The sequence below is a fragment of the Euleptes europaea genome, chromosome 9, assembly GCF_029931775.1.
Source record: "Euleptes europaea isolate rEulEur1 chromosome 9, rEulEur1.hap1, whole genome shotgun sequence".
NCBI lineage: Eukaryota > Metazoa > Chordata > Lepidosauria > Squamata > Sphaerodactylidae > Euleptes > Euleptes europaea.
Window position 1 is genome coordinate 2,346,180 of NC_079320.1, and position 14,768 is coordinate 2,360,947.

At 46.6% G+C, this 14,768-nt stretch overlaps 1 protein-coding gene across 1 annotated transcript in view; it reads right to left on the reverse strand.

Moving 5' to 3' along the window:
• The window catches only part of ATP6V1B1 (ATPase H+ transporting V1 subunit B1), a 59,845-nt gene that overhangs the window by 27,378 nt on the left and 17,699 nt on the right, over positions 1–14,768 (reverse strand). The window contains exons 2-3 of the mRNA XM_056855396.1: positions 7,830–7,885; positions 1,050–1,148 (exon numbers count right to left, since the gene is read on the reverse strand). Of these exons, the coding sequence (XP_056711374.1) occupies positions 1,050–1,148; positions 7,830–7,885 (155 nt within the window). The remainder of the gene's footprint in view (positions 1–1,049; positions 1,149–7,829; positions 7,886–14,768) is intronic.

The window sequence follows — 14,768 nt, forward strand, 5'->3', positions numbered from 1 at the left end:
TTCATAAAAGGCACGACCTGTCTTCAGCGCACCCAGCCCTCTTATTGCAGTTGCTGGGGACAGAACTCAGGGCCTTTTGCTCGCAGCAGACTGCAGAGTTGGATCCCAGAAAACCACGGCCTCTCTTCGTCTCCACTCCCTGTCTGCTGGGAGCGTGGCCTCCCTCCAAGGATAGCAGAGAAGAAGGAGGAGGAGAGGGTTGGTTTTTATAAGCCAACTTTCTCTACCACTTAAGGAAGAATCAAAGTGGCTTACAATCACCTTCCCCTTCCCACAACAGACACCCTGTGGGGTAGGTGGGGCTGAGAGAGTGTGACTAGCCCAAGGTCACCCAGCTGGCTTCATGTGTAGGAATGGGGAAACAAATCCAGTGTACCAGATTAGCCTCTGCCGCTCATGTGTAATGAAAATGATGTAATGAAAAATACATTAAAACTGGTTCATATTAGATCCGGAAAGTATGTTATTAAACATTTTGCCAAGCAATATTCCAAAAATACATAGTGAATTATTTAAGTATATGGCAATGGTGGCAAGAGGAATATATGCGGCAAAATGGAAGGCAGAGAACTACCGGTACCCAGATTTAGTGGAATGGAAGAATAAGTTAGCAGAATATGCAGCTGTGGCCAAACTAACTTCTTTGGCACATTATAGATCAATGTCAGAATTTCAAGAAAAATAGAATATCTTTTTAAAATTATATAGCTAACAATTAAGTATAGAATTAAATTTTAAAAGTTGCTAAGGATATGTATGGATTTACAATACAAATATACTAGGTATGAAGGCTTATGATGATATAGAGCACTGAAATTTAAAGAGGCTGATTATTAAGATATAATGTTTAAAATAATAAGTAAGTTCCATGTAAACTATAATGTGATGATAATTGTGTGTGTATACATAATTATACAATGTTATATTTGTATGTTAGTTTGAAATAAAACTATTTAAACGTTTTTTTAAAGCTGGGAACAGAGCCAAGCCCCAGGCAGGGGTTCACATTGGCTCTCCTGGGGGCAGTCGGTCCCCCCTTTCTCACCTACCTGGACGATGGCTTTGGTGCCCACCACTTCCAAGACCTGCCCACTCCGCTGTGTGCCGTTGGGGAGGGTGAAGTTGACGATCTCGGCAAACTGGGCAAACTGTGAGGAGGAAAGCAAGGGCAGCGTCAGAACCACAGGGGGACAAAAGAGGGGTGGCTTCTCGGGAGGAGGAGGCAGAGCAGGCCACCTCTGCCCAAATGCTGCAGCAGCCCCCAAAAGGATAAGTCCCTTGGAACCCTCTGAGTTGGCCGGCAGCGTCTCTCTCCCCTTTTCCAAGGGGGGAAAAATGACTATTTCTATGATGCCAGTAGCTCTTAGAGTAAACCAGTCATTTTTGCTTAGTTTCTGTGTTGCAGTTAGGGTTGCCAACCTCCAGGTGGGGCCTAGAGTTCTCCAGGAATCACAACCAATCTCCAGACTACAGAGGTCCATTCCCTTGGAGACAATGGCAGGCATCAGGGGGCAAACTCTGTGGTATACCATAGACGCTAGGTGAAATCCCTCCCCAGATTCCCCTCTTCACAGGCACTGCCCCCAAACCTCCAGGAATTTCCTAGGCCACAGTTGGCCACTCCAGTTGGAGTTTTGTCCCCCCCCTCCCCAAGGAGTTCATGGCATCTGTGGCTCTACCCCCCTCATTTAACCTCACATACAGGGCTGCCAACGGGCCTGGAGAAAAAAAAAATCCTGTCCCTCAAATACAGGGTTATTTCTTTATTTCTTTATGTTATTTATAGTCCACCTTTCTCACTGGGACTCAAGGCAGATTACACAGTGAGTCAATACAGCCAACAAAAAGGGGACACTGAATAAACTATGAAATAGTATTTGGACTGTGGCTCCAAGCAGAAGTCTAAAAAGCAGAGCATTGGTGTTAACATTAAATGATGCAAAATTACGCAACAGGAGCCAACCCACATCAAACTATACACAACAGAAGATTACGGGGAGAACATGAAATCACTTTTAAAATAGGAGGGATTCAACCCTGCCTTTTCCAGTTTTTTTCTTCAAATTAGGTGCTTGCCTTTTGAGAGAACGTAATGGCCTTAGATCTAAAACATCTTTTGAACTAATAATAAATGGTCATATATCTAAGGGACTTATTGGTAAGATTTAGTCATTATTAATAGGCTTGGATAATAGCATTTTAAGCTATACTGGAAATGGGGGAATATCTACTGATTAGTTTGAAAGAATGGGGGGTGGGTTTGGGAGAATGCTGTTCCTAGACTGATTTCAACAGATCCTTTTCCAGTGGTATTTCACGTTCTGGAAATTGGCTGTTATATATAGATCTGCACAGGATAAGTGTGGGAGGTGCAGTTTATCATTTGCATTAAGAGTTATGAAGAAGAGCTTTTCTGCCTCATGTCAAAATGAACCGACTGTCCATCAGCTTCCCTGGGTGCCCCTCAAGTTCTAGTATTTTGAGAGAAGGTGAAAAAGTCCTTTCAGTCCACTAGGTATCATTTTGAAATCTCAGCAGTTTCCTGCCTTCGCTGACCCCCCACCAACTTAAAAAAAACCCAAATGCTTTAATCTTTTTTCACTGGGAAAGTGCACCAAATGTGTTTGTATCCATCACGACCCCACTATCTTTCTCCTGCTCAACTCAGACCTCCTTATTCTACTTGAGCTGTTCGGCACCAATATGCACATTGCTTTCTTCTGACTTCCGTTGAAACTCACTTGCCAGGTTGTTGTTCCATTTAGAGATCCTTTCAGAGACCTTTGCAGTCTGTTTAGGTTTTCACCATCCTGAATAATTCAGCTAGATTTGATTGACGTTGCACCTGAGCCCAACAAGATTTTGGGGGGATAGGCTTTCCAGAGTCAAAGCTCCCTTCATCAGATATGAGGGACCTTTGACTTAAGACCATCTCTAAGGTGCTACTGGAAATAAATCTCGCTGTTCTACTGCAGCCCAACATGGCTACCCTCTGAAACTACCCTCTGCAAATTTGCCTCTGTCCAGTTCTAAGTTTGCCAACAGGCCTGGAGAAAAATGTCCTGTCCCTTTAAGAGAGCCTCACTGTGTGGAAATGGGCAGCTGAAGCTTTTCACAGCCTGGAGGTTAATAACATCAGCTGGTATTGGGGACAGATCAAGTATTGGGGACAATCAGAGGGCCTAGGGCTCCTGTTCCCCACTGGTTTCAGATCATATGAGTTTGATCGCTGCAGTAGCAATACAGATGCTTGGGGAGGACATGGAGAGTGCCCAGTTTCAATGAGACGCCGTGTGGGGTGCCACATCCCACTGGGAAGTGCTTATGCCTCCACCAGTGTCACGCTTAATGCAGCCCTCCAATGTTGCTTGCTGTCTCCAGCTACTGCTTCTCAGAGGTATACTGCCCCTGAACATGGAGGTTTCGTTGGGCTTAAATCTGCAGGATATATCTGTCACTCACTCTTGCAAGTCGAGCCCAGTGGCTTCTTGTAAACATGCCTCATTTCTCCCAAGGCTGCACTTTGGGCCTTAAGCTTTGCCACAAAAGAGAAAAAAGTCTCTGTGATCCAGCTCTTTAATTGATCTTATTAACCCCCCTTCGGCACAGATCCCCATAAAGGGCATGATAGAAATTATACCTTGTGGCGGGCACTGCCCCACAAAGCCCCAAGAGCACGTTAAGTCGAGACGGTGCACATTCCTTGCTTCCGTGTGGAATGCCCTTTTAATTTGGCAGGGACCGTAGCCCACTCGCTGACCTGTCAAGCCAACTTACTCTGGGTGGTAGATGCCAGAAATTAGGTCTGTTCTACATTTCCACTGTTTCTTGCTCCAAGTCTGAATTAATCTATTTGGAAAGAAGCCCCGTTGATTTTAATGAAACTTACTTCCAAGAAAATAAGCTCAACTCACCACCACACTAGTGTGCTCCATTACTGGTAGTCAGTCAATGGCTAACAGCCAGGATAACTAAACAGACCCTCCATGTAAACAGGCAGTATATCTTGGCATACCAGATGGTGGGTACAAACAACAGGGCAACGCTGTTGTTCTTGTTGGTTTTCAGGTGGCACCTGACTGGCCGGTGCTGGAGGAGAATGCTCGACTCATAGGCTTCTGGACACATCTACTATTTTATTTATTTGACACATTTATTAACCAGCTTTCTCCCTTGCAGCATTCAAGGCGTAAGCAGTTCTAGTGTTTTCTTTCACAATGGCTTCCAACTGATTAAACATTTATAATGGTGCCATGAGCCAGGGATGAATTTCAAACAGAGAGCTGCCGGTTCAGTCTTCCTTGCAAATAATTGCACCTGGGAAGTTCTTACCCCCCACCCACCATGCAGTAGCGTTCTCACAATTATTTACCTGTTTGGAAGGTGCTTGCTTTGATTTATTTTCATCCTGATTTAGTATAAAGCAGTTTCACTTAAGAGTGATAATTTTTTGTCAGAGGGGCTGTGGCTCAGTGGAAGAGCATCTGGTTGACATGCGGAGAGTCCCCGGTTCAATCCCTGGCATCTCCAGTTAAAAGGACCAGGCAGTAGGTGATGCCTGAGACCCTGGAGAGCAGCTGCCAGTCTGATAGACAACACTGACTTCGATCGACCTATGGCTTGACTCGGCATAAGGCAGCTTCATATGTTTAATATATTTCTGTACGACCCAAGTGGCATTTTTTTAACGTTTTGGGCCCAGGGTTGCTAAACATCTGCCTCCCCCATGGGTCTGGGAAGCCTCGGAGGAAACATTAATGTTTTTTTCACCTGGGCTTTTAGGTTATCCTGACTACTTTTGTTTGGGGGTTCATTTGATTTTATTGTGTTTCTTGTTTTATTGCATGTCACCTTGAGTAGTCTCAAAATGAAGTGTGCTCAAGAAATCCCTTAAATAAATACTAAAATTAAGATTGCATTTATTATCTAAACCCTACCTTTCTGCCCAATTGGAGCTACCAAATAAAGATCAGTAATTAAAACAAATCCATGAATAAATCCTCTATGAAACTGCCAGCAATTAACATCTGGTCGTTTTAAAGGAATTATCCTTTAAAAAAACAAAAAAAACCCCACCAAACACTATTTTAGGCATCACAGAAATTATGCAAATCAATCCAAATCTTGAATGAACACCTAAACTGAGATTGGGGCCAAGAAAACAGCCATGGGGAAGGGAGTTCCAAAGTTGGAATACCGCAATGAAAAGAAACCGCCTCTGGTAATCACCCACAGAAGCCGTGAAGGTGTCATTTTGGAGCTCCTGAAGGAAGTGTAAGAAGACCTGTCATGCAATTTAACACAAGTAGCTTCCACTCACATGACGCTGCCTTCTCCTGAGTCAGACCCTTGGTCTGTCAAAGTCCATATTGCATATTCTGACTGACATCACCTCCTAAGAGGGGTTGCCAGCTCCGGGTTGGGAAATTCCTGGGGATTTGGGGGTGGAGTTTGGGGAGGAGTGGATTTGAGGAGGGGACGGAGCTCAGTGGGATACAATACACAGACTCCATCCTCCAAAGAAACCATCTTCTCCAGGGGAAAAGATCCCTGTAGTCTGGAGATCAGTTGTAAATCCAGGAGATTTCCAAGCCCCATCTTGAGGCTGGCAACCCTACTAGGGTTGCCAATTCCAGCATGAGAAATTCCTAGAGATTTTTCTGAGGAGCCTGGAGAGGCTGGTGTTAGGGAGGGGCAGAAGCTCAGCAGAGATGTGATTCCATGGAGTCTACCTTCCAAAGTAGCCATTTTCTCCAGAGGAACCAATTTCTGTCATCTGGAGATCACTTGTAATTCTGGGAGAACTCCAGGCCCCACCTGGAGGATGGCAACCGTAATGAGCCCCCTGCAGAAACCTGGCTAGCAAGAAGGGGAGCCATTCCTCACTGAATGCTTGTTTCAACATAAAGGAGTTTGGATTGGGGAGGGGAGGGAAGGGAGCTCAAGCCAAGTATAATGCCATAGAGTCCACCTTCCAAAGCAGCCCTTTTCTCCAGGGGAACTGATCTCTGGTGGCTGGAGATCAGTTTAATTAGGGTTGCCAGGTCCCTCTTCACCACCAGCGAGAGGTTTTGGGGAGGAGCCTGAGGAGGGTGGGGTTTGGGGAGGGGAGGGACTTCAATGCTATAGAGTGCAATTGCCAAAGCGGCCATTTTCTCCAGGTGAACTGATCTCTATCGACTGGAGGTCAATTGGAATAGCAGGAGATCTCCAGCTAGTACCTGGAGGTTGGCAACCTGAGTTGTAATTAACACAATGGCTTCCTCAAACTTTCTGATTACTTGTTTTAAAGGACCGTAAACACATAGGCCAATCACCCCAAGGCGAAGTGTTTTCTTTGGCAATTTTTGCTCTGAAAATAGCTGCCTCCACCCAAGGAACGGTTCTACTTCTTCTGTGGTCCCCTCCCACTGAGGATACCTTTGGCCACTAGAGGTCACTCTTTGAAGCCAATGCAGCTTTGCCAACCAATACTGAAATCCAACAGGTGAGCAGAGATGTCCCTTGACATGGTAATCTCTCTCTCTCTCCCCCCGCCCTCAGGTTGATACCTGCACACATAGTATATGAGAGACATCTACTAACCAGTATTACAACTAGAACCTATCTGACCAGATGTTTGAGTAATTGGGAATAGATTTTACAACCTATGCACATGCCTGGTTGGGTTTGAACTGTTTGCATATGTATTTATTAATTTATTTCTGTAAATGTGTGCAGTCTTAACAAGGGTTTTAATTAACCACTGATGAAGGCCCTACAGGCCGAAACACGTTTGGTATGTGGTTACAGTTATCAACCTCAGGAAAATAGCCATTGTGCTATTTTAATGCTTTTAAATAATTTTAACCTTTAGCGCTTCTAATAAATTATATTTTTAGTATTTATATACACACACACACACACATATATTTTTTTTCTTTCCACCCAACCTTGGGTACCCAGGTCTGCAAAGCATCCCAGGAGGAACGGCTCCTCGTAGCATTGGGCACAAGAGAATCCATCTGGCCCTCAGCACTTGTGCTTAGGGATGACAACCTCCATTTGGGGCCTGGAGATCTCCAAATATTACAACTGATCTCCAGATGACAGAGATCTGTTCCCTTGGAGAAAATGGATGCTTTTTTGGGGGAAGGGTGGACTCTATGGCATTATACTCCTCTGAGATCCCTCCCTCCAAACCCTCCCCTCCCCAGGCTCCACCCCACAAATCTCCAGAAATTTCCCAACCCAGAGCTGGCAACCCTACTTTTGTAGAGCGCTGGTTCATTACTATTCTTGGTACTACCTAACCAGACAGAGAGTCCTCTTAGTGTAGATGCCCCAGGGCAGAATATCCATAATGTGTTACTTTTGGCAAACCTGGCTTGACAGGATCTATTAAGAATCTAGTACTGAGGCTTCCAGCAGCCTGATAGCCCAGTCTAGCCCAATCTCATCAGATCTTGGCTGCTAAGCAGGGTCGACCCTGGTTAGTACTTGGATGGGAGACCACCTAGGAAGTCCAGGGTTGCTATGCAGAGGCATGCAAAGGCACCTCTGTTTGTCCCGTCCCTTGACCTGGATGGCCCAGATTAGCCCAATCTCATCACATTTCAGAAGCTAAGTGGGGTCAGTCCTGGTTAGTCCTTGGATGGAAGTCTACTGGAAACATCCAGGGTCGCTACGCAGCAGCAAGCATTGGCAAACCACCTCTGCTCGTCTCTGCTCGTTAGCTGTGACTTGACTGATAGCAGACAATAATTATTATTGAGGCTTTCTTGATGGATAGATTTTAGTACACATTTTTTGTATGCCAAATTTCATTTTAAATAAAAGTTGTCCAGTACCTTAACGTTGTCCAGTACCACCAGCGGCCCATTCACACCACACACGGTCTTGTAGGCTGTGGAAGGAAGAAGAAAGGGGGGGGGGATTGGTAGGTCTTCCTGAGAAAAAAGACAGCTGAAAGGAAAGCTTGTGGGCAGCTGGAGGGGAAGAGATCAAGGACTGGGATTTGGCTGGGTCAGGCCTGGAAGAGTTTTCACAGGGGTTGGTAAAATCCTGGAGATTTGAGGAGGGGAGGTTTGGAGAGAGGAGTGAGCTCAGCAGGTAAAATGCCATAGAGTGAAAGCTGCCATTTTCTCCAGGGTAAATTTAATAAGCATCCCTCTATTCCTTCATCCAAATCATTTATAAAGACGTTGAACAACACAGGGCCCAGAACAGATCCCTGAGGAACTCCACTAGTCACTTCTCTCCAAGTGGATGAGGAACCATTAACTAGCACTCTTTGGGTATGATCTGTCAACCAGTTGCAGATCCACCTAACAATAATAGGATCTAAACCACACTTTCCCAAATTGTCTACTAGAATACTATGTGGAACCTTATCAAAAGCCTTACTGAAATCTAGATAAAATATGTCTACAGCATTCCCCTGATCCAGCAAGGTAGTAACTTTCTCAAAGAAGGAGATAAGATTAGTCTGACATGACTTATTCTTGAGAAACCCATGCTGGCTCTTGTGTGATCAGATCCATCCTTTCTAAATGCTCAAGGACGGACTGTTTGATGATTTGTTTGAAAACTTTTCCTGGTATAGAAGTCAAGCTGATGGGTCGGTAGTTACCCGGATCCTCCTTTTTCCCCTTCTTAAAGATGGGGACAACATTTGCCCGCCTCCAATCTTCTGGCACCTCACCTGTTTGCCAAGACTTTTCAAAAATAATGGACAGAGGTTCAGAAATTACATCTGCAAGTTCTTTGAGTACCCTTGGGTGCAATTCGTCTGGCCCAGAGGATTTTGTTTCATTTAAAGAAACCAGGTGTTTGTGCACTACCCCAATGGCAATTCTAGGCTGCAAATCCCTTCCCTCATCACATGTTCTGTTTATGCCATGTCGAGCACCACTTCCCTCACGAGAAAAGAGTGAGGAAAAGTAGGAATTGAGGAGTTCTGCCCTCTCTTCATCTCCTGTTACAATTTCACTGTCCGGTCCACACAATGGGCTTATCTTGTCCTTGTTCTTACTCTGTACAGAGGAAAAGAACCCTTTTTTGTTGTGTTTAGCATCCCTCGCTAGCCTAAGCTCATACTGAGCTTTAGCTTTCCTAACACTCTCCCTACAAGCACTAGTTATTTGTTTATATTCCTCTTTACTAGGGCTCTCTGAGATGGCAGGCCTTTTCTTCCAGCCTGAGCATCACTGTGCCCATCTCTTGGCTCTCCAAAGAAACATTTTAAAAATCCCAGCTACATCGCTGAATTTCTGCCGGTTTTCCAGGAGAGGCGCATCTGAGTCGGCAACCTCCCTCCAGCCTCCAGCCTCCCCCCCCACTGGCCCACATCTTGCTGCACCCACTCCATTGGGCCTGACACATACAGCCACCATATCTGTAAGGGTCATAACCTCCCCAGTAGGCCCAGTTGAGCTCACACATCTGCTGCCCGGGGCCTGGCCTGCCCCTGCTGTGAGCGGACAGAGGGCAGCGGGGGAGGCCCCGGCTGGGGTGGGTGGTGTGTGCCTCATAAGCGGATGCTGCTGCTTGTCGTGGGATATCTTTCTAGGTTTAAAAAATGGGATTTTAAAAATTAGAACAACAGCCATGTTTTGCATAGGCAATGTACATGCTGTTGCGCCAGGTGGATTGCTTCACCTGCGCACTCATCTCACACTCACTGCTTGGTCACATTGCCTAATGGGTAATTAACGTAGGATTAATGCTCTGCGCATGCCCCCACCTGCATGTGCACCCCCCCCGCATGCACACACACTTCCAGCTGCACAGGGAGGCTGAGCGACATCATTTGCTGTGACAGCAGAGTGACTGGGTGAAAGGTCAGATTAGCACATTTCCAAATGTCACGGTGTTCTTTCTGCCGTGGTAATCAGCGCGGAATGGCGCAGTGAGCCCTTGCTGCATGGCACTTTCCCGGGTGCTACGCCAGCCTTGCAGTTTGTGAGCATCATGGGACTGGGAAGAAAGAGGTTGAAAATGTAGGAACCTTTTTTTTTGGGGGGGGAGATGAGAATATCTCTGCTGGGTGAGATTAAAGAACATCTTGTGTGTCTTCTGGGCATGGAGTAGGGGTCACTTGTAGTGTGTGGCGGGAGGTAGTTGTGAATTTCCTGCATTGTTCAGGGGTTTGGACTAGATGACCCTTGTGGTCCCTTCCAACTTTATGATCCTATGATCCGTTTGGTCTGACCCGGACCTCTTTCCAGTGGTGGCCAAGCAGGTGCTCCAGAATTTAGTAACAGCCTTGTTAAGTCCGCGTGGGGAGGACACACGAGGACAGAGACGGAGTTCCAACAGCAACGCATTTATTGTGAACAGAACAGAACTAGAGAATACAGTGAACCTACTGCTTCTATGCCCCCCTGGCCGCCCTCCCCTGTTGCCCTGCATCTGTTATTCAGAGATAAACTGCCTCTGTACATGGAGGTCTCATTTGGTTGATAGACACCCACAGACCACCCCACCACAAATTGATTCTTTTTTGAAACCAAAGTATGATATAAGTGAGTGGCTCTCACCCCGTCTTGCAATAGCAGTTTTCATTGAACTGTGCTGTTAAATCGCCTTCTGCAGCTGTTAAATCGCCTTCTGCAGTCATATTAAGTATAATAAAATAACCCAACTATGTCCAGATGTGTGGATTTCAGAGAGAATAAAAAGAGGGTCACAGTGAGACGGCATGCAAGTGTGCCAGAGGAATGGCTTGGCTTTACAATGTCATGCCAATGTCTCCAGTTGGCCCTGGGTGCCAAGATGGCAGAGCGGCAGAGGGACCCAAGCCTTTTCCTCTCCTCCCTTCTTGGTTGTATCAATTTCTTCATTTCAGAATGACTCCTCTGATGAGCCAGTAGCAGAGTTGCCAATCTCCAGGTGGGGCCTGGAGATCTCCTGGTATTACACCTGATCGCCAGATGACGGAGATCAGTTCCCCTGGGGGAAATGGCTGCTTTGGAGGGGTGGATCTACAGCATTATACCCTGCTGAGGTTACTCCCCTCCCCAAACCCTGTCCTCCTCATGCTCCACCCCCAAATCTCCAGGAATATCCCAACCCAGAGCTGGCAGCCCCAGCCCAGTGGCCAGGAAGGGCTCATCCCAATCAGCCAATCCAGAACACTTATCCAGCCATGGAGGTTTCAAAGACTGATGCCTACACTTAGCACAGGGCTCTTTCTTCTGCTTCTTTAGCAGAGGTTATTAATTTGGGGATATCTCAGTGGGCAATCTGCCCTTCCCCCGCTCCTGTGCCGCAACTCTCCCTCTTCCACTTGGTGCTTCCGTTTGCATCTCACTCGCCTGTCTATAACCAGGGCCCTAAAAGATGATCTAAAGCCAGCTTTGCAGTTGAGATAGATCTGTACATGAACACCGATGGAATGCATTCCTTTTTGGAGGCTTGCCTAGAAAATCTTCGCGCCGAGGTTGGACTGGGGGCAGGGCATGAAAGCTGATGTATCTGCTTTTTGAACTGGACTGTGATATAGTATTTATAACATTTAACAGCAGCTAAGATGCAATATACAGGGCAGGATACTAACATATTAGTAGTGATACCATGGTTTTTTTTGGGGGGGGGGGTCCTCCATAACTTTCCTGAGGACATTTTGTCCTCAGTGAGTCACTCAGTTATTTTGGACTGTAGTCAGGGGACTAAAACTCAAAGTATAGGGAATTTCCCCATGGGGCTTAGATCCTCCAAACTCACCAGGGCCTTTCTGCAGTCTTCCCTGTCGGATACGGCAAAGGGGTCCGTCTTCCCATTGCTATGAAACTCTGGCCTCTATATTATATTCTCCATCCTTGAAAAGAGTTAGATTTCCTCTAATCCAGGGGTGTCAAACTCATTTGTTATGAGGGCCGGATGTAACATGAATGTCACCTGGTCGGGCCCCATATGCCTCTTGCCAGCCCTGATCGGGACCGGGAGGGGGGTGGGCTGCCTCGGCTGGCTCACGGGCCTGACAAGAGGTCTCAAGGGGCCAGATCCAGCCCCCAGGCCGTATGTTTGACACCCCTGCTCTAATCTGTTCAGATTTTCCCCCTTCTGTATGCATAGTCAAACACACATGAAGTTGCATTCCACTGAATCAGGCCCCTGGTCCATCAAGGTCAGTACCATCACCTACTGTCTACGCAGACTGGCAGTGGCTCTCCAGAGTCCCAGATCAAGGTCCATCACATCACCTACTACCTGAGGGGTAAGCTTATTAAATTTGCAGATGATACCAAATTGGGAGGGGTAGCAAATACGGTAGAAGACAGAGCCAAGATGCAGGATGATCTTGACAGGTTGGAGAAGTGGGCTAGAACTAATAAAATGCACTTCAACAAAGACAAATGTAAAGTTCTGCATTTAGGTAGGAAAGATCAAATGCATAATTATAGGATGGGGGAGACTTGTCTGAGCAGTAGTGTGTGTGAAAAGGATCTTGGGGTCTTAGTAGACCAAACACTGAACATGAGTCAGCAGTGTGATGCGGTAGCTAAAAAGGCAAATGCAGTCTTGGGCTGCATCAACAGAAGTATAGTGTCCAGATCACGCGATGTGATGGTATCACTTTACTCTGCTCTGGTTAGACCTCACCTAGAGTACTGTGTTCAGTTTTGGGCACCACAATTTAAGAAAGATGTAGACAAGCTGGAACGTGTCCATAGGAGGGCAACAAAGATGGTGAGGGGTCTGGAGACCAAGTCCTATGAGGAAAGGTTGAAGGAGCTGGGTATGTTTAGCCTGAAGAGGAGAAGACTGAGAGGGGATATGATAACCATGTTCAAGTACCGGTACTTGAAGGGCTGTCATATAGAGGAGGGTGCCAAGTTGTTTTCTGTTGCCCAAGAAGGTCGGACCAGAACCAACGGGTTGAAATTAGATCTAAAGAGTTTCTGTCTAGACATTAGGAAGAATTTTCTAACAGAGCGGTTCCTCAGTGGAGCAGACTTCCTCAGGAGGTGGTAAGCTCTCCTTCCCTGGAGGTTTTTAAGAAGAGGTTAGATGACCATCTGTCAGCAATGCTGATTCTGTGACTTTAGGTAGATGATGAGAGGGAGGGCATCTTGGCCATCTTCTGGTCACTAGGGGTCTGTGGGGGGGAGGTAGTTGTGAATTTCCTGCATTGTGCAGGGGGTTGGACTTGATGACCCTGGTGGTCCCTTCCAACTCTATGATTCTATGATCCTTGCAGCTGGAGCTAGAGGTTAAGAACGGCGGGCAGACTCTAATTTGGAGAACCGGTTTCGATTCCCTGCTCCTCCACATGAGCAGCAGATTATAATCTGGTGAACCAGGTTGATTCCCCTCTCCTCCACATGAAGCCAGCTGGGTGACCTTGGCCTAGTCACAGTTCTATTAAGAGCTCTCTCAGCCTCACCTATCTCACAAGGTGTCTGTTGTAGGGCGGGGAAGGGAAGGTGATTGTAAACAGCTTTGAGATTCTTTAAAGGTAGAGAAAAGCAGGGTATAAAAACCAACTCTGCTTCTTCTTCCCTTGAGCTACAGTCCCTCACCCCTTACCCTCTTGAATATTTATTTATGTATTTATTTTATCCTATTTATATCCTGCCCATCCCTGACTGGGGAATATGAACCCCTCTGCAACCCACCAGCCATCTCTTTCATCGTGGGAAATGTTTCAGCAGCACCGGTCCCAAATGATGAATGCATGAAGCAGCCTTACACTGAATCAAACCCTTGGTCCATCAAGGTCACTATTGTCTACTCAGACTCGCAGCAGCTCTCCAGGGTCTCCGGCAGAGGCCTTTCTCATCACCTGTTGCCTGGTCCTTTTACCTGGAGATGCCGGGGAATGAACCTGGGACCTTCTGTATGCCAAGCAGAGGCTCTGCCACTGAGCCACGGCTCCTCCCAATTTGGTGCCGGTTACATTTCCAGTTTGTAAAGGTGGCATCCCATTTTATTGGAGGGGAGTGGATGGACAGAATAGAAGCATTTCCCTCTCCCTCACTCCCTGCCTTTATCTCATTCACCATTCTTGCTCACTCATAACTTTTTAACAAATATGTTTGAGATAGGTGGCTACTCTGGGGTCTTCCCTTGTCAGGTTTTGATGTTTTGGGGAGAGGGTGTGTGTCTTTTTTTTGGTAGCTGCAGACATTATTGAGAGCCAGTGTGGTGTAGTAGATGGAGAGGCAGATTAAGCCCCTGGGTGACCCGGATGCTAATTCCCCCTTCTACTAGGGAAGCTTGCTGGGTAACTTTGGGCCATCACAAACTCTCAACCTGGCCTACCTCACAGGGTTGTTGTTGTGAGAGTACAGAGGAGGGATGAAAGATGTTCTAAGCTGCTTTGAGTCCTAGCTGGGGAGAAAAGTGGGCTATAAATAGATAAATGCAAATGCATGCCTTGTCTGCCACCCACCAGGCAGCATCCTGCCCTGTCTGACCCCGGGCCAGCAGCAGAAATGATCCAGAGCCAGCTGTTCAGGCAGTGCAGCTTTCAAACAGAAGCTCTTCCCAGCAGAAGTGCAAGTGGACCTTTTCGGTACGGCATCTCCTTCAAGGGATGCCCCAAAACATATGCAGAATAAGGACCACTGGACTGTCAGGATCAGGCGTCTGTCCCTAGCATCCCATAAGCAAACTCATTAGTTACACCTAAGAAATCCAGAGTGGGCTCTCTCACTTTGAAAAGTTAAAATATGCCCATGTAAAGCCTCTAGATGTTTTTTGTTGCCATCTTCTGAGCATGGAGTAGGTGCCACTGGGGGTGTGGAGGGGGGAGGTAGTTGTGAATTTCCTGCACTGTGCAG